This window comes from Bacillus rossius, chromosome 6, assembly GCF_032445375.1.
Source record: "Bacillus rossius redtenbacheri isolate Brsri chromosome 6, Brsri_v3, whole genome shotgun sequence".
NCBI lineage: Eukaryota > Metazoa > Arthropoda > Insecta > Phasmatodea > Bacillidae > Bacillus > Bacillus rossius.
Window position 1 is genome coordinate 9,326,077 of NC_086334.1, and position 22,988 is coordinate 9,349,064.

The 22,988-nt window shown below is 41.9% G+C and overlaps 2 protein-coding genes across 5 annotated transcripts in view; one reads left to right on the plus strand and one right to left on the minus strand.

Moving 5' to 3' along the window:
- The window catches only part of LOC134532570 (oxysterol-binding protein-related protein 9), a 112,455-nt gene that overhangs the window by 83,483 nt on the left and 5,984 nt on the right, over nt 1–22,988 (minus strand). The window lies entirely within an intron of this gene.
- Nucleotides 773–17,969, plus strand: LOC134532572 (very long chain fatty acid elongase AAEL008004-like). Of its 2 annotated transcripts, XM_063369107.1 has the most exons (7): nt 773–820; nt 4,075–4,265; nt 7,452–7,532; nt 8,998–9,054; nt 11,628–11,733; nt 13,440–13,579; nt 17,310–17,969. In XM_063369107.1, exons 1-7 carry the CDS (start codon nt 775–777, stop codon nt 17,475–17,477), a joined length of 789 nt encoding a protein of 262 aa, XP_063225177.1. In that variant the 5' UTR covers nt 773–774; the 3' UTR covers nt 17,478–17,969. The 2 variants fall into 2 exon arrangements, with proteins under 2 accessions (XP_063225177.1, XP_063225178.1); XM_063369108.1 differs by lacking the exon at nt 13,440–13,579.

Consider the following 22,988-nt stretch of genomic DNA (forward strand, 5'->3'; position numbering starts at 1 on the left):
ACAATAGGACAAAAATAATCAACATCCTTTTCCATCACACACCTTGAAATGTCCAGTAAGCACCACACCATCACAACTTCGTAAACATCAAACTTAAAAGTGTTATAGACGGGAACGATGTTGAGTAAAACGTTCTATGTCACTTCTTTCTCCCTTTGTTTTACACGTGTTACTTACATTGTTGCCCATATAGTCAAGCTACATTCATCATATTAATTAGTAACGAATAAGGAATAAGAGCGCGAGCAAAGGCTCAGCACACCACGCCACCGCTCGGAGGCAGAGAACCTGCGCATAACGACTACGGCTGCCGGAAAACAAACCCCGGCGGAGGCGAGGAGATGCTCGCTGTGACTCTGGCTGCTGTTCATTTGTGTGAGAGGTTAGTCGACAGTATCGAGGAATCTAATCGTTTATGTATATTTTTAATAACTTATTGTAAATTAATACTAAAAAATAACTATGGATATTATTTTTATACGCTCGCCGAACTCTGCTGGTGAGCTTGGCCAGGAGCGACTACTCGCAGGCCACGCGCTGGGACCTTTTATTGCCGACGCACCCGTAACATCAATCTAAACATTTGTTTCACGTTGGGCTTAACTTTTAATTTCAAGAATTTAGTTTTCAAATGATCCGCTGCGCGAGTCGGTGGAGTCGGTGCGGTCGTCACGAGAGCGCCTCTGACGCAGGCGCTCGGCGACGCGGCGTCATTAGCACACAATGGGAGGGCGCGGGACCGCCAGTCCAGTCGGCTCGGGGCACCGCCGCGACATGGGGCTGCTGGGCGAGCTGCACGAGGCCCTCTCGCGCGCCGGAGGTCAGCTCCCGCCGCCGGGCGCGAGGCGCGACACGGCAGCACTGCCCGCCTTCCCTGCGGGTCGTTACCACAACGCCGACAGCTAGAGAACTGCTGTGTACCACAACGCCGAATCACCACAACGCCGAAAAATGATTTTGCGGGGAAGGGGGGCCACAGGAACAAAATTAAAAACAACTGAATGAATTTGTGTGCTAACCTTACCTAACGTAACCTTTGTGGCAGTCCTGCAAATGACATTTTTCGGCGTTAATGTATTTCGGCGTTGTGGTAATTCGGCGTTGTGGTACACAGCAGTTTTCTAGCTGTCGGCGTTGTAGTCAATTTTGACATTCGGCGTTATTGTACGTTCGGCGTTGTGGTATTTCGGCGTTGTGGTGTGTCCCCCTTCCCTGCGCTCGCTCCAGTCCTATATCAACACTCGGGACAGGGCGTCGTGGCCACCCCCACCACCGCGAGCCTCCCGCAGTTCGTCGGCGAGTACCCCCCGGGTGTGTGCTGTGCTTCCGTCGCGCCTCGCGTCTTGTGCCGGCTGCGTAGTTGGTAACTAGTCTTGCAGCTGCCTGGCGCCGCACTGCGCTGCTTCGACCGATGACTTCATTGAAATGAAAACGGTATCGCCTTCTTGCTACATTTAATTCTGTACATTACCACTTACAATTTCTGTTAATGTGGTTGTACTGTTGGAATTTTGGGCTTCTTGTACTTATTTTCCGTCACAACATAAAAACTGCCGGGGGGAAAAAAACTGGAAATGTTCGCGGGAAAGGCAATATTTGTTGCAGATGCTAAATAACTATACTAGTTATATGAATATTGGCTCGATAGGTCCATCAAAGTTTATTTCCCCTGCATTGTTGAGAGTTCCCCGTCTTCAACCGCGCAATGTGCGTGCTTTCATCGGTGCAGTCAAGCGAGATGGAGACCGTGCAGACGGTACTGACGTCTGCAGCACAACCGCGCGTCTGTCTGACGAGGCAGTGGGCTCATGTCCGGATTGTGGGGAAACTAAGATGTGACTTCTGCCCATTCCTAGCCAGCCCCCCGCAGAGCGTCGATTTGCCGAGTTTCTTTTTTCTTTTTCTTTTTTGCAAGTTTTGCTTGTTTTATAATATTTGTGTAATTATTTTTTTTTGCAGAGTTCAAGTTATGCATTTATTCATCAGTGACCCTTTATCTTAGATTCATCGCATCCCACGACTTGTTTACAATAATTCAAACATGTTGGGCGGGCGCTAAAGACCAGGACTGCCAACTACGTCTGCCGTCGTTTCAGTTTCACCGCGAGCCTTACCTCATCAATCCATGTGGCATGTTGTTAAGTTCAGTTTATGGCCACGAAGGTGTGCACATACAGCAACTGCTCGGAATACGTAAAATTGTTTGTTTTTTTTGGGGGGGAGGGAGGTTATGCATGCATGTATTAATGAAAGACTTCCAAGCACGGGATGCCTTCTTTTCACCGAAGAGAGAGCCATACGTCCGATCGTGCATCTTAGGTTTTTTTTTATTTTGGACAACTCATGATAACTGATGTTCAATTAGGTTAGGTTAGCTACATTATAAATACTTTAAAACATTGTGGACGGTTGATTTGGTTAGGATAGCTACATTGAAGATACTGTGAAATCATGTAAAAGGTTTCCTAGCCCTGGATAGCTACATATTAAAAAGTTATTTGCTAAGCAACCTTCGGGGAACTTCGGGTGTGTCTCTCTCGTCTGTGAAATGAAGGCTTCCCTCCAAGCACAGCCTTTCCAGAACTGCCGCTACCCAGACCGCCAAGAAGAAGTTCGCCTGAGAATGATCTGTTTTACGAGCATCAGGGTCCGGCCCGCGCAGACAGACAGGCTTAACGGACCACCCACAGCCTCCAGTCACTATACGTGAAACGTTTTGACGTTTTCAAACACGCCACGATCCATCTTTATTTATTTTTTTTACTTCATCAGCTCACATGTAATCGCCCGTTATTATTTATGCAACGAGATTGAAGCGAAAACTGTTATCGATTACGAATGGAAAAATTACACGAGTGCGAACATCAAGCTACAAACAGAAAAGCAAAGCATTAGCTCACAACTTCTAAATGCATATATCCTAGGATATATTAAGATGAATTTTTCGTTTGTACAGGTCATAAAGAATAACGAAATTCGTTTTTTTTTTATTAAGTTTTAACAAAACTAACTTCTGAATCGAGGATACTGCAGTAACAATTTTGACACACAAACAATAAGCAGGCGGCAAGCAGTTACTAGATGTTTATTTCATGGGTTCTGAAACAAAATATTCACTAGCTACTAAAGTGTCTTATGAAGACTATAAATCATGTCAAATTTCACAAGGTAAACGTGGACTGTTAAGGGCTCGTTGGTACACCCATGCGCAGTGCTGTACCGAGGCGACCGGCTCTGGCTCACTGCACGCGCACAGCTACCCGCCAAACTTAACTGCACTTATGTACTTATGCCCGCGGTCACGGCAACAAATGCCATACCAATATATTCATGGTATACATTATATAGTGAAGATGGATGGTATGAGGGGGTTATCACGCAGAATTCCAAACATTCTATCAATCCCATCATCAAAAATTTATAATTTGAAATCGAAACAGCGGGCAACGTGGTTCTGACCCTCTCCCAGCAAACTTAAATTGTGTACGCTCCAGAGGATAAGGTCTTTAATACTTTAATCTGGCATTCCTTGATTTGGCACATTCGGTAATACGGTAGTAAGTGGTTTAGACACATTCTGTGATCCGGCACCAGATAGACATTTTGTAATCCGGCAGTGTATTGTTCGACACATTCTGTAATCCGGCAGTACCTGGTTCGGCAATTTTTTTAATCCGGCACTAGATAATTAGGGACATTCTGTAGTCCGGCAGTTCGAGGTGCGGCACATTCTGTAATCCGGCACCAGATAATTAGAGACATTCTGTAATCCGGCAGTGTATTGTTCGGCACATTCTGTAATCCGGCAGTACGTGGATCGACTATTTTTTAATCCGGCACTAGATAATTAGGGACATTCTGTAGTCCTGCAGTTCGAGGTGCGGCACATCCTGTAATCCGGCAGTACATGGTTCGGCCCATTCTGTAATCCGGCACTAGATGATTAGGGACATTCTGTAATCCGGCAGATCGTGGTTCGAAACCTCCAGTAATCCGGCAGTGTATTGTTCGGCACATCCAGTAACCCGGCAGCGCGGCAGTATACGTGAGGTGTGTGGTGTGTGTGGCCGGCAGACGCGCGGGTGCGCGACTGGCCGCTGCTGGGCAGCCCACTGCCGCTGCTGGCGCTGCTGGCCGGCTACCTGTGGGTGGTCAAGGTGGCGGCGCCGCGCCTCATGCGGGGCCGCGCGCCCTGCCGCCTGCGCGCGCCCGTCGCCGCCTACAACCTGCTGCAGGTGCTGGCCAACGCCTGCCTCTTCCACGGGGTGAGGCGCTCGGCCACTGTGTGTCCGTCACTAGGTCACTAAGGGCGGTATCCTTAGACGTTTGAGTAAGGTAGCGAATATGCACTGCCTTGTTGGGCAAATGCCATACCCTAACTCTCGGGTCATATTCCAAAATGTGTCCTAACTGAACCCCTGTAAGGTATCAGATCGGCAGCCGTTTTAATAAACGAGAACTTGTGCGAGGCTATAAACAGTTGTACTTCGTGGAATCCATCGTAATTTTAGCATATTTTTTAAAACTATGGAATTATAATGTGAAATAATATATTTCATTTTGGTTGTACAAGAATAAACGATGAATTTTTGGCCGTATTTATGTTTGCTGTTTTTTAAGATATTAGGGGGGGGGGGGGGAATCATAAACGTCGTAAAAGTTCCGTTAAAGTTCATTAAAAAGGAAAATATACAGTTATGGATCAAACCGGCAACAGATAGGACACCAAAAATCAGTGCCCTAAAAATAAGGTACTAGCCGTGTCCTATCGTGCACTTGGAATATGGTTAGGGTACAGGTATTGCATATTCAACACCTAAACCCTTATTTTTGTGTCTTGGAATACGGCTCTTAGTACAGGATGTCCGTCATATCAACTGTGACTGTTGGTTCAAGGTCACCAAGAGTAACTCAAAACAGTTTTCTCGCTCGCAGCCGCCACCTTCGCAATTTGGCGACTCCTGATGAGCGTAAAACGTTTTGTGTTCTGCAATCTTCAAAGAGAGGGATCTGTAATTTCAGTTCAACGTGCGTTTCGTTGAAAGTTTGATTGTGATTCCCCATGTGGCAGAAACATCCGTCGACAATCGCGATTACAGAGCACTTTTTCTCTGGCCTCCGCGTTCACCTGACTTACAGGCCACGGTGTATTTTTTTTTTTGCGGGGGGGAGGGAGGGTCTACGTTACGCCGCTACCTAATGATTTTCCAGAGTCGAGACACAGAATTGAAGAGGCTATTGCTTCCATTACTTCGGACTCGTGTGGGTAAGAATTGGACTTTAGGGTTGGATGTGTGCCGTATAACTGAAGGTGCACATATTGAAAATTTGTAAGAGAAACTAGGTTAGTTTACCTTCGATTTAATGTATGAATGTCTAAATTAAACTGTTATAATATACCATTGACACTGGGGCATTCTTTTTATGGACACACCGTGGCAGGGGAACGCCAAAACAAGCAACTCTTGTGTAGGAACACGTGCCCGGATACGCTGGAGCAGCAGCGTGCAAGTGTGACCCAGGCGGGATTCAGGGGACACTCCACTGGAGTCCACTGGAGCTGCCACGCGCCAGTTACAGCCAGTCGCCGGTGAAGCCGCGCAAGGCCTTCCTATTGTTGAGATAATCCTTGGTAAATGCGCACTGCTGCTGCTGTAATGCTGTTTTCACCATTAAAATATTGGCCATCTCTACGAAATTATGTCGGCCGTACTTTTGCCGTTCGTCAAATCTGTAATCGCAGCACCGTACCCACTTTAACTCAACACCGCGCTAATCACAGGAAGAGAAACGCGTAATCTTGCCACAATCAACCACAATCAATTGTGCTGTACAACAGAATGCTAATTGCTAGTACACCTGAATAACTACTCTTCAATGGCCCCGCCTACCCGGGCAACACACACGATGTGGCGAGCTTCAGCAGAAAAAACGCGATTCGAAAACTGATCACGATATCCGGGAGGTGTCTGTTCCCGAAAAAAACATTCAAGAATGCGCATTGGGCGGATGGGTGGTTCTGTTTCCGCACTTAGTTTTTAAAACTTTATTTTTAGGAGACTGAAAAGGACTAAAAAGCGTGTTTTCAGAATAATTTTCAGATATGAAACGCCTGATAAAGATTCTTGAATGCACCCAAGGCACCCAAGGTCCTTGCACTACACCTTTATCTTCATTCCTCCGTCATCCAATGACGCTCAAATGTCATAGTTGTCCTATGTAAGACCAGAAGACTGCGCGCCAGTTCTACAGCCTTGATCTTAGGTGAGTTAACGAGCTAGAAATACCATCGAGCGTTGCACCTATCATCCCGCCTCACTAACACAAATACACCCCTGACAAGGCAGGGGTGTATTTGTGTTAGCGAGGCGGGATGATAAGCGCGACGCTCGATGGTATTTCTAGCGCGGTATCGCCTCTAAGCGCAAGGCTCTGAACTGGCGCGCAGTCTTCTCGTCGTCACAGAATAACTGTGAAACTTGAGTGGTGACCATAACATATTGCGGAGAAATAAAGATAAAGATGTAATGCAAGTCCCTTAAGTGCTTTCAAGAATCTGTACCGGTTGTTTCACGTCTAAAAATTACTCTGATAACATGCGTTTTAGCCATTTTAACTCTTCTAAAATTACAGTTTAAAAACTTAATCCGAAATCAAAAGTACTTTTCGGACCTCAGCGAATTATTAAATGCTTTTCGTAAGCAGACCCCACTCGGATATCTTGAGTAGTTTTGAAATCGCGTTGTTTTTCCTGAAGCTCTGCGCACCGTGTGTGCCCGGGCAGGCGGGGCCCTTGAAGGCCACTCGCTGCGAGCGCTCGTCCTCTCAGTCCGTGAAGAAGTCCCCTCAAGTCCGCTACTGTTTGCGTCTGTAAATTCGCAGGATTTCCAACAGAAAGGTAGTTTGTTTTGGCATTTCCCGCCACTCATTAAATTAATATTCCCCGCAATTTGCGAACATTCTGTATAGCTACTAAGCTAGAACACTCTTAACACTGATGTGCCTACGCCCCACCGTGTCAATAATTTAAAGGAAATTTAAAAAAAAAAAAAAAAAAAAAGGTTAATGACTCCGCGATGGCTTTATTCAATTCTGAGACAAGGGCATCTTTTTTTTTTGGATGTACTTATTTCAGGTCCCACAAACCTAGTCGCACCAGACCTGGACCGAAGGTGTGAGCTCATGTCAGTCCTAGGCAGACCCCACATCCAAATTCAACAAACTGCCCATTTTGAACTAAGTTTCCACACCTTTCAACAAAAAAAAAACATGAAATTAAATTACAATTTAAAAAAAAAAATTACAAACTAAAAAATACCAAGCCTGAAATAATCACGTAAAAAGTTTAAAGTATAGTAATGTAATGCCAACTTGATAAGAAGGCCAAGAAAAAAAAGTATATAACTGATCTGGCAGGAGCGACAACCTAAGCAAGTGTTGACACTGCGCAGTTGCTGACGAATGGCTGGACGAAGAACTTCAACCTGGGCTGCTACATGCCCGACTACTCCGACAATCCCGAGGCGCTGAAGGTAAGGAGGCAGCGTCACTCCCATGGTGTACCTTTCTTTACACCATGGTCACTCCCGGTGGAGCCAGGTCCACCACGCCTTGCGCGTTCTCTCATGTTCTTGTCTTTTTACTAACACGCCACGATAGCTCTCTAGCATTTCACGTTTCCTCTCAAGTTTTATCAAAACATGTCGACTAAATATCTAGAGGTAAACATTCACGCAAGAATTCGAAATTATGCACTTGCAGATAACTTTTTATTAATGACTGGTGAGTCAATGTGCGATCCACAACTAATACAGAGAGAGCTATTGGAATAAATTTCCAGTAAAACGCCATAGTTAATAGTCATGACAGGAAAAACTATTGCCTGCGAGACCGGGCCTGAAATATCCAGCATGTCTTTTATCTAACAAGTGACGTCCGCCGAGTGGTACGAATGTTTCATATGGTTTATTAAATATAAATTGGTGATCTGTGAAAAAAAATTGCAGATAAATATAAAAAGAAAATTTAATTTACATTTTGTTTTAATGTGTTGAATCAAGAGGACGTCAACATGTGCCTATTTCTTCGTTTCAGCTTTTCCTGGAAAAAGGATTGGACAGCCATATTTTTCTTTTTTGTAACATTTTATGTTGTACATTTATCCAAATTTGTTCAAAATGTTTCGCTATTCTTTAAGATTATAAGTGGCAGAATTTACAAAACAACATTATTTAAGGGCCAAGTAGCCTATCAAATTTAAATAGCTCTTGCAGGCTACGTATACAGGTAGTCCCAGATTTACGTCAAGCCGACAACAAATGATAGGCCAATTAATTACGGTTCTGAATCAAAAAAATCAAAATTAAAAAATGTACCTGGTTTTTGAGTACATGCAACTTTTCAAATCTTAAACTTCCACTCTGCACCAAATTATTAGATAATGTGACTACAAAATTTTACTACGCAATAATGAATAATTCTACTATTCATAACAATTCACAATAAAATTAATCACGCTATTTTTTTAGATAAAAAATTATTTGCAGGAATTATGCAGCAAAATTTTTAATCGGATAGTTACACCTAATCGTATAGTAAACGTTTACTGTGTTAACTCAGAAAGTTATTTGCTTAAATGAACCATATATCCAAAAAACTTGCTCAGTTAGAACCTGTATATTTGCGTGGGTGAAAATATACGTTATATATATGACATATAAGTTTAATTTAAAATATTTTCGTGGGCATACACTATTTCTGGTTTTAAGTATGTCATAGAGACATACGCCATAGCTTGTTTTAAGTATGTCTCTATGACATACAGTTACAACCATAAATTGCATATATCCAAGAAAATCTTTTAAATAAAGCTTCCACATTGCAAGGATCATTCAAAGAAAGTTAATTAAGTTTAATTAGGATGATTTTAACTTGGTATTTGGCATATGTATATATATCGAGAGAAATAAGAGAACACATTGCAATGTCTGTTCACAGATGGCGACCCTTGTGTGGTACGAGCTGTGTCTCAAAGTGGTTGACCTCATCGAGACGGTAAAAACAATAACATTGTAATACTAGTTAGTTGTAAGGCGCCCGTTTAAAAATCATTAATATAACAAACACTTTAATTTAATACACACCAAATAATTATTAATTTTCTAATTTATTTTAATATTGTGCAAATGAATATTATTTCTTATATATAGGTATATATGAAATTATAAAAGGATATTTAATAAAAAAAATGTTTTAAATGAGAAACTTCTTCAAAAAGTAAAAAAAAAAAATAGATTAAAAACTAACAAATTAAAAAAAAACCATTTTGGCAATCTTCAGATTAGCCCATCGGGTGATCCCGTGAAGTTTGGTAGCGATCGGATCAACAGATTACTATTTATTTATTTTTTTGCAATTTTGTGTAATATTTTCAATGCAAATATATAGAAAATTTGATTTTTTTATATTTTTTTATATTTAAATATTCACAATTAAAGTGATATTAGGGTCGTTAGTAAAAAAAATATGAAAGTGTTGCTGCGTCTAAAACAAGCAAGTGTGGCTACCTGCAGAATACCGGCCTCAGACTCCTGGTGGGAGACTTCCCGGCGCACGCTGGCTTTCTTCGTGTAGGCGCTTATCTTACAGCGTTACAGAGTCGGTGAGTCAGTGATGAGCGTTCATGCATTATAATGTTTCAGTGGGTGCCCACCACGAGGTCAAACTAGCCGGAGGAACACCACACAACAGTAGCCGCGTGATGTGTGAAAGCCAGGAGGGAATCCTAAGATGTACATCAAGTTCTGTCCCTGCCCGAACACGCCCGAATATTCACCTTCGGCCAACCTCGGGTTTATTTATATATATTTATATTTCTCTGTTTATTTTAATGTAGCTATACTAACCTAACTAACCGTCCATAGTGTTTTAAAGTGTTTTAATGTAGCTAACCTAACCGACCACTTTTAATATTTGAATTCATTTTTTCCTGCGCAAAAATAAAAGAAATCCCGAGGTTGGCCGATGGTGAATATTCGGGCGTGTTCGGGCAGGGATAGAACTTGTACATCTTAGGCTTCTCAAGCCAGGACAGGCAGGCTATTCGGAGCTAGGCTCGTACTATTATCGAACCACGAAATATCAAACTTTTTCTTTCGTTTCATGTTTGCAGAATCCACCCACGTTGGATTGCTTTAGTTTGTCCCAGTTTACCGTCGCTTCAGTTACCTTCAAAATGTGCGTTTTTATGTCGCGACTTTTTTTTTTTGCGTAGTAAACACGGACCACCTACAATATGTCCGGGCCACACGTCAACAGTCTTAACAATGCTTTTTACCGGTGTTCCGTCTTTGATCAGTGTGCAAGCGTGTTGTGAAACGAGTGCGCGGCAAAACCAATTAATTTGTCGTACCACTTGATGTAGGCTTTTGGACATACGCCATTGCTTGTTTCTGTTTTAGAAACTGTTGTGTTTGTTTTGTCTTTTCGTTTTGTCGTGTTTTTGTCTCGTTTTGACTGTTGTGCTGAATTTTTTTGGGTTCGGTATTTTTGTACTGTCATCATTTGTTTTTTTTTTCGTTCTCTTCTGTTTTTTGGAAAACTATTGTGTTTGTTTCGTCTTTTCGTTTTGCTGTGTTTTTGTCTCGTTTCAACTGTTGTGCTGAATTTATTGGGTTCGGTATTTTTGTGCTGTCATCATTTGTGGGTTTTTTTTTTTTTTTTTTTTCGTTTTGTTAGTCCATTTTTCTTTGTTTGTTGACCAAATTCCTGTTGTGGAGTATTGTGTGGTGTTTATATCCTGACAACAGCAATTTTTTGCTCAATTTGTGTTTTTGTCATTTGTGTTTTTTGTAGTTTTCTTCTACAGACATACATGAGCATAGCAATGGCGTATATCCAAAAACCTACATCAAGTCATGCACTCGCATTGCACAAATCTTTCAAAGATAATAATTTGTCGTGCGTTTGATTTTCAAGAAGTTGTCTAGGAATGAAATTAATTCGCAGGCCCGCAAAGTCACGTATACTGTGTCGTCATCCCAGCCGGACCTCCGGAAGCATCGACTCCCGTGGAAGAGTGGCCGGTGCGACAGCTAAGGCCGCTGGCGTGTCTCGTAACAGTGCGGATAATCACACTGGGCGGAGAGTCGGCAACAGTGAAGGAAGCGCATTCGTAACGCCTGATAAGAAAAGACAAGAGACCTGTAAATATCATCTAGATAACTTTTATGAAGCAGTACTTCATTATGCATTCCCTTTTTATACAACAGACAAACGTGTCCCGACAGGCAGAACAACAAAACTGCAACCGGATATTAATTTTCAGTTCTGTTTTCAGGGGCAAAAAAAAAATCGCAGTTTCTAATTTTAATCGAAAAAGTCAGACATGCGACCTAATCGAATGCGGTATTCGGAAAAGAAAAACCGCAAAATCACGAAGGATTGAAGAAACTTGTTTTGTCGTCGAATGCACAACAGATATCCTGGAGTGGATGACCCGACCAAACGGTTCGGCGAAACACTTTCGGACAACTTATAAATTGGTTGATGCTGGACGTGGGAATGGTCTTTTTGTGTTCCTGATGCCTAGTTGCGGCAGTCTGGACAAGCCTTGTCTGTGTGGGCAGGTGTTGTTCGTGCTGCGCGGCAAGGAGAAGCAGGCGTCTTTCCTGCACGTGTACCACCACGTGGCCACGGTGCTCATAGTCTACACCGGGGCCAAGTTCGTGCCAGGTGAGGCGCTCTTCCGCGACATGCCTTCAGACTCGCTGTCAACGGCAAAGCCAACTTCTTAAATCCACCTATTTTTAATTTGTTTTATAATTTTTGTACAGCTATTTTTTGATGTGATAACGTCTTATAAATCGATGAACTCCGGCTGCACGCACGAAAAAGCATGACTAAATTGTCACGTTCCGCCTGAGCCGAGCGTGCACAAAACGGCCAACCACCGTGCGAGAAAAATCTTATATAATATCAAACAGGTTAAGGCGGGCTCTTTAACTAATTGTTCGTGATTATATTTAAACAAATTATTTAAATTAAATTTGCAAAAAACTGTAAATAATATTTTAAAATTAAAAAGTATGCATTTTTTCATCAATGTTTTCTTATGACGTTATCACGTAAAATTATCGTCCGTAAACCGACTTTACATAACCCCCCCCCCCTCCTTTTTTTTTTTTTTTTTTTTAATAATTTAACATGTGCGAGACCTACCTACAAGGACAACTAAGAAGGGGTAACTGGAACATGATACCGGCTACTTTGTTACACAAAACGACTGCATCTCGAGAAATATAGTTAATTTTATGAAGGTATGAAAATACTCAAACATTTCGGTTCAGAGTTCAGTTCTGTTTCTGTTATATGTTGTCCTAATTTCGAAAAATGTTTTAACTTAATGTACAGAATTTTATTTCGAAAATATCTAAATGTTAAACGATATTTGAAACTAGTGTAAAATTGTGGTTGGAAGTGTTTTTGAGTGTTTATTATTCGTCCCTTGTATCTTTAGTTATGCATGGTTATCTTAGGAAATAATACTAATTATCTTCAACCCATATTTACCTCTTTTTGCACACCTTAGGGGTTGATTTTCGCAAAATTTTAAAATGTTACGTTAGATGTTTTTGTATGTTAATTTTTGGTACCGAATACCTTTTCTTTAGCTAATTAATTTCTGAGATATGTATTTTTAACTATCTTAAAACCATTTTTTTCCCCTTTTTCACTCATTCAGGGATTATACTATATAGGTAGCATTTTTTTTAAGTTAGCCAAAGACCTTTCAAATAACAAACGTTCATCAAAATCGTCAAGTAGTTTTCGATTGATGCTCGTACAGACAAGCAGGCAGACAAAAATTTTTAACAACTATACGTTTGAGTTCTCAATAATGTAAATAGCAATTTCCAACAGTTTTATTCATCATTCCGTCCTCTGTACGGACTTTGAGCTTCGAACAGATAAAGGAGCTGGGGTGGGACACGCTGCAAAAAAGGAGGAAAGTAGAAATGCTAGTGAGAATGCATAAAGTAATTCGTGGGGGGGGAGGGGGGGGGAAAGCTGGGAGCTAGGTTGAACAGAGGGCTGCATCGAGGAAGGAGGGATCATGAGTGGAAGATTCAGAGGGAATGGAGACGGACAGAGAGAGGAAGGCAAGTATTCCTTGTGAGGACGGGGCGAGAGTGGAACGAGCTTGAGGGGAGGACACTGGATCTGGGAGGAGGGAAGGACTTACGAAGGAGGCTCCAGAGGGGGGGGGGGGTGAGGGTAGTTGGGGGGTGGGAACTCCTTGCCACCGGGCGGATGCCCAATTGCAGGTGTAAATTATTATTAAAACATATTAAAAACAGTTTCATTGCCAGTACAGACGCGGCAGACACGATGGCACAGTGTGTGTGGCGCAGGGGAACTGGTGAGGGCGCGTGTTGCAGGAGGGTACGCCACCTTCGCCATGCTGGTGAACAACCTGGTGCACGTGCTCATGTACTCCTACTACCTGGTGACGGTGTGCGGGCCGCGCGCGCGGGGCGCCCTCGCCCGAGTCAAGCGCTACCTCACGCTCCTGCAGATGGTGAGTGACGAGTCCCTCCCCCCTCCCGCCGGCCGACGCCATCTGGTGGAAACCATGTCCGTCCCGAGTCGCGGGTGGCTGACGACCACACCGAACGGGTACGTTTTGCACGGTATTTTTGACGTGACAACGTCTAATAAATCGATGAACGCCGGCTGCACGCACGAAAAAAAATGTCCCGTAACGCACATTGTCCCGTTACGCCGTGTCCCGTCACGCTCATCGTACGCTTGCGCCGCGTCTATCTCTCTCTTACACTCGATTGGAACAACCATCGATTTGACTTTTTCCAGGCACATTAAACTTGAAACACTCCCATTCGTTTCCTACTTTTCCTATCATCGTCCTATCCTTAACAGAATAACACAGATTGGAAGAAGTTAAATAGCAAACATGTATAAAAGTTATAGTTAAAATAATCTGTTCGTTAAATTAATAAACATATTTGAATTAATGAGTGCAAATAAAAGTAAATTTATCAATTAAATTGTAGATTTCATTTCACTCCTTCTTTGTATCCATACAAAATAGTGATAATTCAATAAAAATGATTCAATTTTATTCATAAAAGTATGCAATCATTTCATCAATGTTTTGTTATGACGTCAAGTTAAACTATCGTCCGTAAACCGACTTTATAGACAACCAATTTTTTTATATTAATAAATTGACCTTAAGGACAGACAGAATATTCAAAACTTCACCCCACCCCCGTCCTCGCTAGGCCGTGTAACATGCCTTGTGCTCCATGTACAACTCCCTTATTGCTGGAAAGGAAGGAACCGACACGCACTAGCTTGCATTTAGCCATTTTTTAGGTCGAAATTATTTGTCATCATTAGAATTCAAACCTTTGTTAAGGTAGAGAGAGCGTTCATTCGACCGATCATTTATTCGTTTGTATCGCTCACATTGCAGTTTACTCTTGTGTTGTACCAAAAATCACGAGTACAAACTGTTCGCTCCGGGAAGACGGCCAGCAGTTTGAACAAGCACAAGTGTCGGACAGTGAGTCGGGCAGTAAAGGTTACCGGCAGAGTAACGTTTCGGAACACAGCCCGAAAGATGGTGTTTCAGTTCAGTTGGAAGCAGCTCCCGCCAAGGTGTCGCCAGACGCTCGAAACTCGTCGGTTGACTTCGCATCGGTCACCGTTGAGAACCGTGTCACGGTCGCGATAGGCGACTCCAACAACAGGTCCTGGTTTACGTAAGGCTCCGCGCCACCATTCATGCAGCGTTCTCTGCTGTTGATTCTGGTGGTTGTCGAGCGCCTGCAATGTTCGCTGTGGGTTACAGGTGTTTGTGAAGTAAAATAAGGACAGAGACGAAAGTAGATCATTGATACCTAATTTCCCTACATGGTGTTGTAACCATCTTGCCTCTTTATAACCTCGCTGTCGTCGCAAGCCCAAAATAAACACGAATGTCTCAAACTTGGCGCAGCTACTTGACCTTGGCTGTACCGCAGATGAGATTTTTTTTTCTGCTTTCATTCTCAACATGTCTTCAGTATTTAAAAAGTTACCACTACCCGACTGGAAAGTGAAACCGGCCTGACTACCAAAGTAGACAAAGTGGGGAAAATGGTAGTGCAGAACACGTCAGTTGTGCGAGTCAAATCACGTATGAGTTCCGGTCTATCTAAGATACAACTGAAAGATATAAAACCTAAATTGCCTAATATAACCTAACATTTAGAGATCTCAAAATAAGTTATCGTTCGTGCTATGCGGTTTTATGACACTACATACCGTTTATTCTCGATAAACCTATGGTAAAATGTCTGGAATTTTACTTCAAAATTGGGTCCGCAATTTTGAATTTTTTCGGGGGTTGAAAACTTAAAACATTTTATTTTAATTCTTCAAAAAAACATTCATCTTACATCTCTAGTACCTAAGTAGCGAACCAATGCTTGCTTGCTTAAATTATATTATAGCTCCCAGAGCAACATGTCATGCGTCACGTGTACACCACCTGTCTGGCTTCAGTGCGGCGATGGGCGAATGTTAGCCATTCTGTTTTGAAAATTTTTAAGTCGAAGGGTTAAGTACGTCTTGCGACTACACGACAGTGATTTTCCTGTGTTGGTAGTGTATTATTGCGTTCCTCGTGCACAGGGGCGTAGCCAGGGGGGGGGGGGGGTTAGGGGTTCAAACCCCCCCCCCCCCCCCTTAGCACCAAATATTTAATTAATTTCTTATTCATCACTCAAAAAAATTTCATATTGACATTAATAAAATTTTTACCATTACAATATTTAAATTTAAGAACCGAAAACTGCTAAAATGGCACTATTTTACACCTTAAAATCCAAATTTTCCCGGGGGAGGATCCCCGGACCCCCCGCTTTAATACGGGGGGGGGGGGCATTTTTCTTAACACCCCCCATACACAAATCCTGGCTACGCCACTGCTCGTGCAGTTTGTAAACCTGGCCTTGCTGCCGACGCGTAGCTAACATCACCAAGAGGGCACGAGCGAAGCGCTGGTTTGTGTCCTGAGAGAGGACTCGTAGCGTCCCTTCACGAATAAAACCAAGATTAATGTCCTGTGTGAGGTTCTATTACAAACGGAACATTTACTCGCGACCGTTCAATTTAAAAATTCAACACAGGCATATCTGTAGTGTGTACTACGTATTACTACACTAACAAAAAATACAACTAAAAACTACGACGACAACTAACAATCCAACTAACACTACTAGAACTACTGCTACCATACTACTCAATTTCCGGAGATAAACCAAACATGTAACTATTTACTCCGCGATTCTGGCAACCGCGTGACATCAGTCAATCCTCCTCAGAAGTCGCGGTTTGAAACTACCAGCGGGTGCAAGGAAATTGCTTCCTGGCTGCCACGTTAAAGTTCCACAGTAAATCACTGTGCAAGCCGTTTCTCGCTAAGCCAGTCGACACAAACGTCGGAGTCATAAATTTCATCGAACTACCTGCAACACCCCATTCTAAAGTTGCATATGCCCGTGCACTTTCCGAGTGAAATTTTGTACTTTAATATTAATAGACACAAAAATGGCATTGTTTCATTATTTCTACATTTTCATTAAAAGAGTGTATTTCAAAAACAAATTTCAGGAACAATTTCAAAAAATTTTACATACAACTATGCGTTTTAGTTTTTAAATAACATGCAAGGCTACTGAAAAGATAAATAGTCAGACAGGAATAACTATAGTTTAATAAATAAAACAAAAAAAGGGGGGTTGTCTGTAAAGTCGGTTTACGGACGATAATTTTACGTGATAACGTCATAAGAAAACATTGATGAAAAATTGCATACTTTTTTAATTTTCAAATATTATTTACAGTTTTTGCAAATTTAATTCAAATAATTTGTTTAAATATGATCACGAACAATTAGTTAAAAAGCCCGCCTTAACCTGTTTGATATTATAGAAGATTTTCTCGCACCGTGGTCGGCCGGTTCTTGCACGCTCGGCTCAGGCAGAACGTGACAATTGTTCGTGCGTGCAGCCGGCGTTCATCGATTTATAAGACGTTGTTATCACGTCAAAAAGAATGTTTAATCGCTTAACGTCTTGTCACCAATGCGGTCGGGCATTTCAGGTGAATAAAGGTAGATGGGTGATGAAACACGGACCTAACGACAGGTAAAAAGTCTGACGCGGTGTTCCTGCCCTACATCGGCCTCATGTCCTACCTCTTCCACCGTCCGCTCACACAGACCGGGGCCGGTGTTGCAGGTGCAGTTCGTGCTGGTGGCGGTCCACTATGTGAATGTGATGGTGCGGCCCGACTGCCCGGCGCCCAGGTTCATACACTACATGTTCCTGCCCTACATCGGCCTCATGTTCTACCTCTTCTACGACTTCTACCGGAGTGCCTACCGTCCGGGCAAGGACAAGCTCTGACCGAGGCACCTGGCTGACAAGTGTGCTTCCAGCTGGATTCGACTGCGTCCTGAGCTGCCCCGAGCGGCACTGCATCACTGACAAGCACTCCGAACGGCAGCCTTTGTGCGTGTGTGTGTTGTTCCCGTGCTTCGTCTTTTTCATTAAGTTTACTAAATGTTTAAATACAAACGGACTGTGCACATTCGTGTTAATCACACTTAAAGCAGCTTGGCATTGCTGCGCCAGGTTACACTAATGCACCAGGCTGCACAGTTCTTCGGAGACAAGACTGTAATGTTGCTGAAACTGGAGCGTGCCGTAAAATGTTTCACCTGTTACAGCAGTGCGACTTGCAAAGATATGTACACAAACTCCTTGCGCTTCGGTGCATGCAAACTATCTGCTTAGTCATTGACAAAAAACCAAATGATAAACTAAAATTTATTTTTGTATGAGCTAATTCATTGAAATTACACCTTGAAAAATGTAAATAAACAATCACTTTCTGATCTTGCCATTGTGTTATTTAAGACATATTGGGGCCCATGTAGTTTTCTTCAATATGGAAATTTTGAAACACAACTAAGTAGTTATAAGACTCGTGTAAAAAAACCATGGTCTGCAAAACGAAGAAGAAAGTGCGTCAATGTTAGTAAAATTAACCAGGTGCATATGTTCTGGCAAAATTAATATCTATGTGTAAACAAAGACAAAAAATTTTGGGAAAAACTAACTTTCTGAATGTGTAACCCATAAATATCGTAAATAGAAGAACACACATACAACAAAGTAAAAAAAATAGTTTTCAAATGTTAATTTTTTTTCTGATCACACACACAATTTTGCTGATTCACATCTCTATCATATTTTCCCCAGCACGTATATATTATCTGTATTTATTCAAGACGATAACACTAGTATTAATACTCCATTTTGTGGTACAAGATATCTTCTTTCAGTGTGTTCCTAAACGTCAGTTATCTGTCTGAAGTACGCACAAGATAATCTATCCGTTGTCAATGGCGGAAAAGTAAACACACGTGACGCACATAGTTGCTACTCCGAGAGGAAACATATCAACTGTTAGCTTGCGAAATTCCTAACAGCAGACAATGTCTATAAAATATGATCAACTTATCACAGCACACATTGAAACTTGTTAAGTGCAAAAGGTAGCCACAACATAACGTTAGCTTACGTGCATAATCGTACTATATTCAACCCTACAAACGAACAAACGTAGACGCAGCATACTCAATGGTACAGGAAGTAACCCAATACTACACTTTAACAAATATAAGTTTTAAAAAATTTCCTAGTTTCATATTATTTTCTTCGAAAAAATTTTTACGGGCACAAATAGCAACTACTCGACCTCAAAATTCCCAATTTGGTCCCATTTTAACTTCCTAGTCACTTTAAAATAGATGCACCGTAACGTGTGATAAGAGAACATTGACAGAATTGAGGACGTACGCAAGGATGGAGAGATAGATGGGGGGAATATAATTCTCTCCCTCCCCCTTTTCTTCCCCTAGAAATCATGTAATTTCCACCCAACAAAACTAGGAAATAATTTGAAGTCAAATAGAAAGCAGGCATGGCATCTACCCACGAAATAAAATTGTGCGTAAGCTCCTGGGCAGCATGGTGAGATGGGCGACGACGGCCCCATGACGGTCTCGTGATCTGTGGCATGGCACACTTTCCCGCCCGTCCAACTCATCAGCGGGACAACCTCCTGTCCACCATGCATCCTGTTTGTTTGACGCATGCCTCGTTCGGGGAAGCCTACAACGCACGTAGTTTCGGTTCCCTACCACGTTCGTGCAACTTCGGATTTCTCTCAAAAATTGAAATTAAAAAAATCTAAGGGTTGGGTTGGGTTAGGATAGGTTAGGTTAGTCACAACATGCTTGTTTTCATTGTAAACTTCTGATTTAGTGGCTGAAGTGGCGTTAATACCAAAAACGCAAAACTTCGGAAATCTTCGGAAATTCTTGCAGGGAACCGAAACTACGTGAGTTGTAGGCTTCCCGCCTCGTTCGCACCACGCACTACAGGGCCCAGGTTTTCCCCGGAGCTCGCCTGGCCTCAGTGAGTCTAGAACTGAGACACGGAAGTTTAAGTCATGGCACCAACTGCTGCAACGTCCGGCCAATCCCCAAACAAAAGCAATTCTTTTTTTTTTTCTGAAAACCAACACGACTAGGCGTATTGGCGTAGGCCTGAAGATGCATTACACGTCTCTACCTGACCCTGAATCCTCCCGTACATCAATACATTATGGTCATAAGTTAGCGAACAAAACCAATACGTGACAATCAATTTTCTTCAGCGAAGAAGACAATCACTTCCTCAAAAATACAAACAAAAATGTTTACAAGTTAAAACGTTATTTTTTTGACGTTTTAATTAACTGGGAACTAGTCGTGTCGTGACGTCAAGGCCTACAGGTCAGTTGCAGCGAGGGTGGATGAGGGATTGCGCAGTTCGGCCGACCGTGGAATTGCCAATACTCCGGGCGACGGGGGGAGATGCCAGCAGCAGAGCAGCCGGCAGGCAAGGCCGTAGTTCTTGCATGGAGCTAGTTTCGTGCGTCGCAAACTGCGACAAGAACCACAAAACTCGCACGAGGAATTCTCAGCAATCCTCGGGCAAAGATCACGAGAACACGTCGCATGATCCGGCGAGCTTTGCTTAGTGGGCGCAAGAAAGCCGTCGAGCAGATGCAAATTCCGACGAACCGGGACAATGGAAAACGCGTGAACGGCCGTTGTCACGGAAGGCACCGTGCGAACTACTTTGTTATTGAGCTCCGACCACCCCGGACTTTGCCGTGCGGAGCCCTGAACTCTGCGCACCTGCTGTTCAGATAAGATACGAGTCGTCCGCGCTAGCTTCTTGCCGCACCGCTTCGCAGATGCTCCAGCTCAGTACCAGGGGATGCAACTGTACAGCCGGAATATGGCCACTGAAAGACGGGAAGCCTTGGATGTACATCAAGTTCTGTCCCTGTCCCTGTTCTGTCCCGAACACGCCTTAATATTCACCTTCGGCCAACCTCGGGTTTATTTATATATATTTATATTTCTCTATTTATTTTAATGTAGCTATACTAACCTAACTAACCGTCCATAGTGTTTTAAAGTGTTTTAATGTAGCTAACCTAACCGACCACTTTTAATATTTGAATTCATTTTTCCTGCGCAAAAATAAAACAAATCCCCGAGGTTCGCCGAAGGTGAATATTCGGGCGTGTTCGGGCAGGGACAGAACTTGATGGACATCTTAGGCTTCTCACTGAAAGACCTGTGCGGTTGAGAAATGCCTACAACAAAAATAAAGTTTTAAGTATAAAAAAGAATAGAAATTTCTTAAACATGATAACTTACATTAAAAATTAATTTTAGAAACATTCTTAATTCAGAATTTATGGAACAGTGTGTTAACGAAGTTTTGAATTGAGTATAAAGGCAAAATATTATACTTTGGAATAATTTTTGACAATGTTGAATTATCTAGGTCGCAATGAAATAAGCATGGCTGCCATGAGCACATGTAGAGGAGTCGTGTGCACGTGTGTAATTGAATTTTTTTTCAACTGAAACTGAAATTATGTTTTCAACATGCATACTCTGTGGCTATGACTTTTTTTTTTTTTTAATTTTTGAAACAAAACACAAAATATTTTAACAGTGTTTTGGTTGTTCCATATTGCAAAATAGATAATCTTGAACATTAATGGTAAATGATTCAAAGCAACGAAAAAAAAAACACAAAAAAATCAATTTTGCCAACATTGACTTTCGAAACGTTAACGACTGTTAAGTTGTAAGGTTGCCTATGAATACCGCACATTTCGCAGCTTTTCTAAAGCTCAGGCTCACTACAATTCACTCAGCTGCACGGCCAGTGGGCGGCTCCAGGGACGGAAAGTCCCCCCCCCCCCCGTAACTTAAAACTCTCTTAGACTTCTAGATTGATTATGTTTATACTTCATATTTATATACATTATTCTTAAAGAGACATGTATGTTGTAAGTACATGTGTACCATTTTGCAAGAACCTTAAACAACTGTTCTGAATATTTAAATTTATATGTACAGTTATATGTGTGTGTATATATATATATATATATAAAATAAATTTCTCGCATTTACTATCTACCCTCACCAACACGCGGATGTTACTAAAAAGGGTGTAGAAAGTGAACACGCTGTTCTTATATCTTAAGCAAGTGTTGAGAAAGATATACATTACGAAGCTATTAACTAATGAAAGGGTACGAGAGGTCGCGTTAATTACTCCAAATAGTCTCCAGAATCTGGTAATTAAAGAATGGTAAGTATAAAAAATTTGTCGATAGTGACATTATGTGGATAGAAGTCTTTCCAGGTTCAATATTTTTACAGCTCTTCATAGGTAGATATCAATGAAATACCACCTATTGTAGCCGTTACCACGGTGCGACTTTCGGAAAAAATTTTTATATAGTTTCTCGTTTCATGGTCCATACCCCCAAAAACCATCTGAAGATAGATACAGCTAAGCTCATTAAACGATTTTTGATAATACAAATCATTATTAAGGGGATGAAAAAATTTGGGGTTTGAATGAGAAAATAAATATTACTTCCCTAATCGGCACACTATAGAATTCATTCTTTTTTTTAACTGATTAAATGTTGACTAAAACAATTGTTAAAATAAATTTTTGTTTATCCAACCATTACTGAAAGGGGAGAACACATTTATTCAAAGACAAACACACATATATGAAATCCTGAAACGTTTAAATTACGTCAGGCCGCGTGGTGTTTTTTTATAAAAAAAAAAATATGCGATATCTCACAAATGGTAACGAAGTCCAAAACCAGCTTTAGTTTTAATTGGTAATTCTATATAGAGACGTGCAAGAACTATTCAGCGTATTTTAATAAAATTCAGCACAATTTTAGTCCGTCGTTCAGTAACATTTAGGACATGTTTCATCTCGATAAGTCTATTCGCTCCAGCAGGACGCGCTCTTTTGTTTTTCCGTGCATCGCTCTAAAACTATTCCTAGCGAACTAAGTCACGGACATAGCTAGTATTAAATAATTATATGACCTTCTCGTTATAACATACAATCTTCAATGAGTGTTTACACTGGTAGAGTAAACGGGATATCGTCTAGGTCTAGGGCAAGTAACAGGATCGATTACACGTGTAGCGTAAAGGCCAGTCTACAACAGTCCGAACCTGTGGGCGGTACGTGTCCTTATGCGAATGTGAATGACGTCACATTGTCGCACGGAAAACTGACCTGACCACAACTGAGATGTCCGATGTCCGAATCCACTGATTTCTAAAATAGTCACTAGAGAGCAGTAAATATATAGCGACAAAATAGGTGTTTTTCGATTGTTTTTGACGTGACAACGTCTGATAAATCGATGAACGCCGGCTGCACGCACGAAAAAGTGACCCGTTACGCACGTTGTCCCGTTACTCTGTGTCCCGTTACGCTCATTGTACGCTTGCGCCG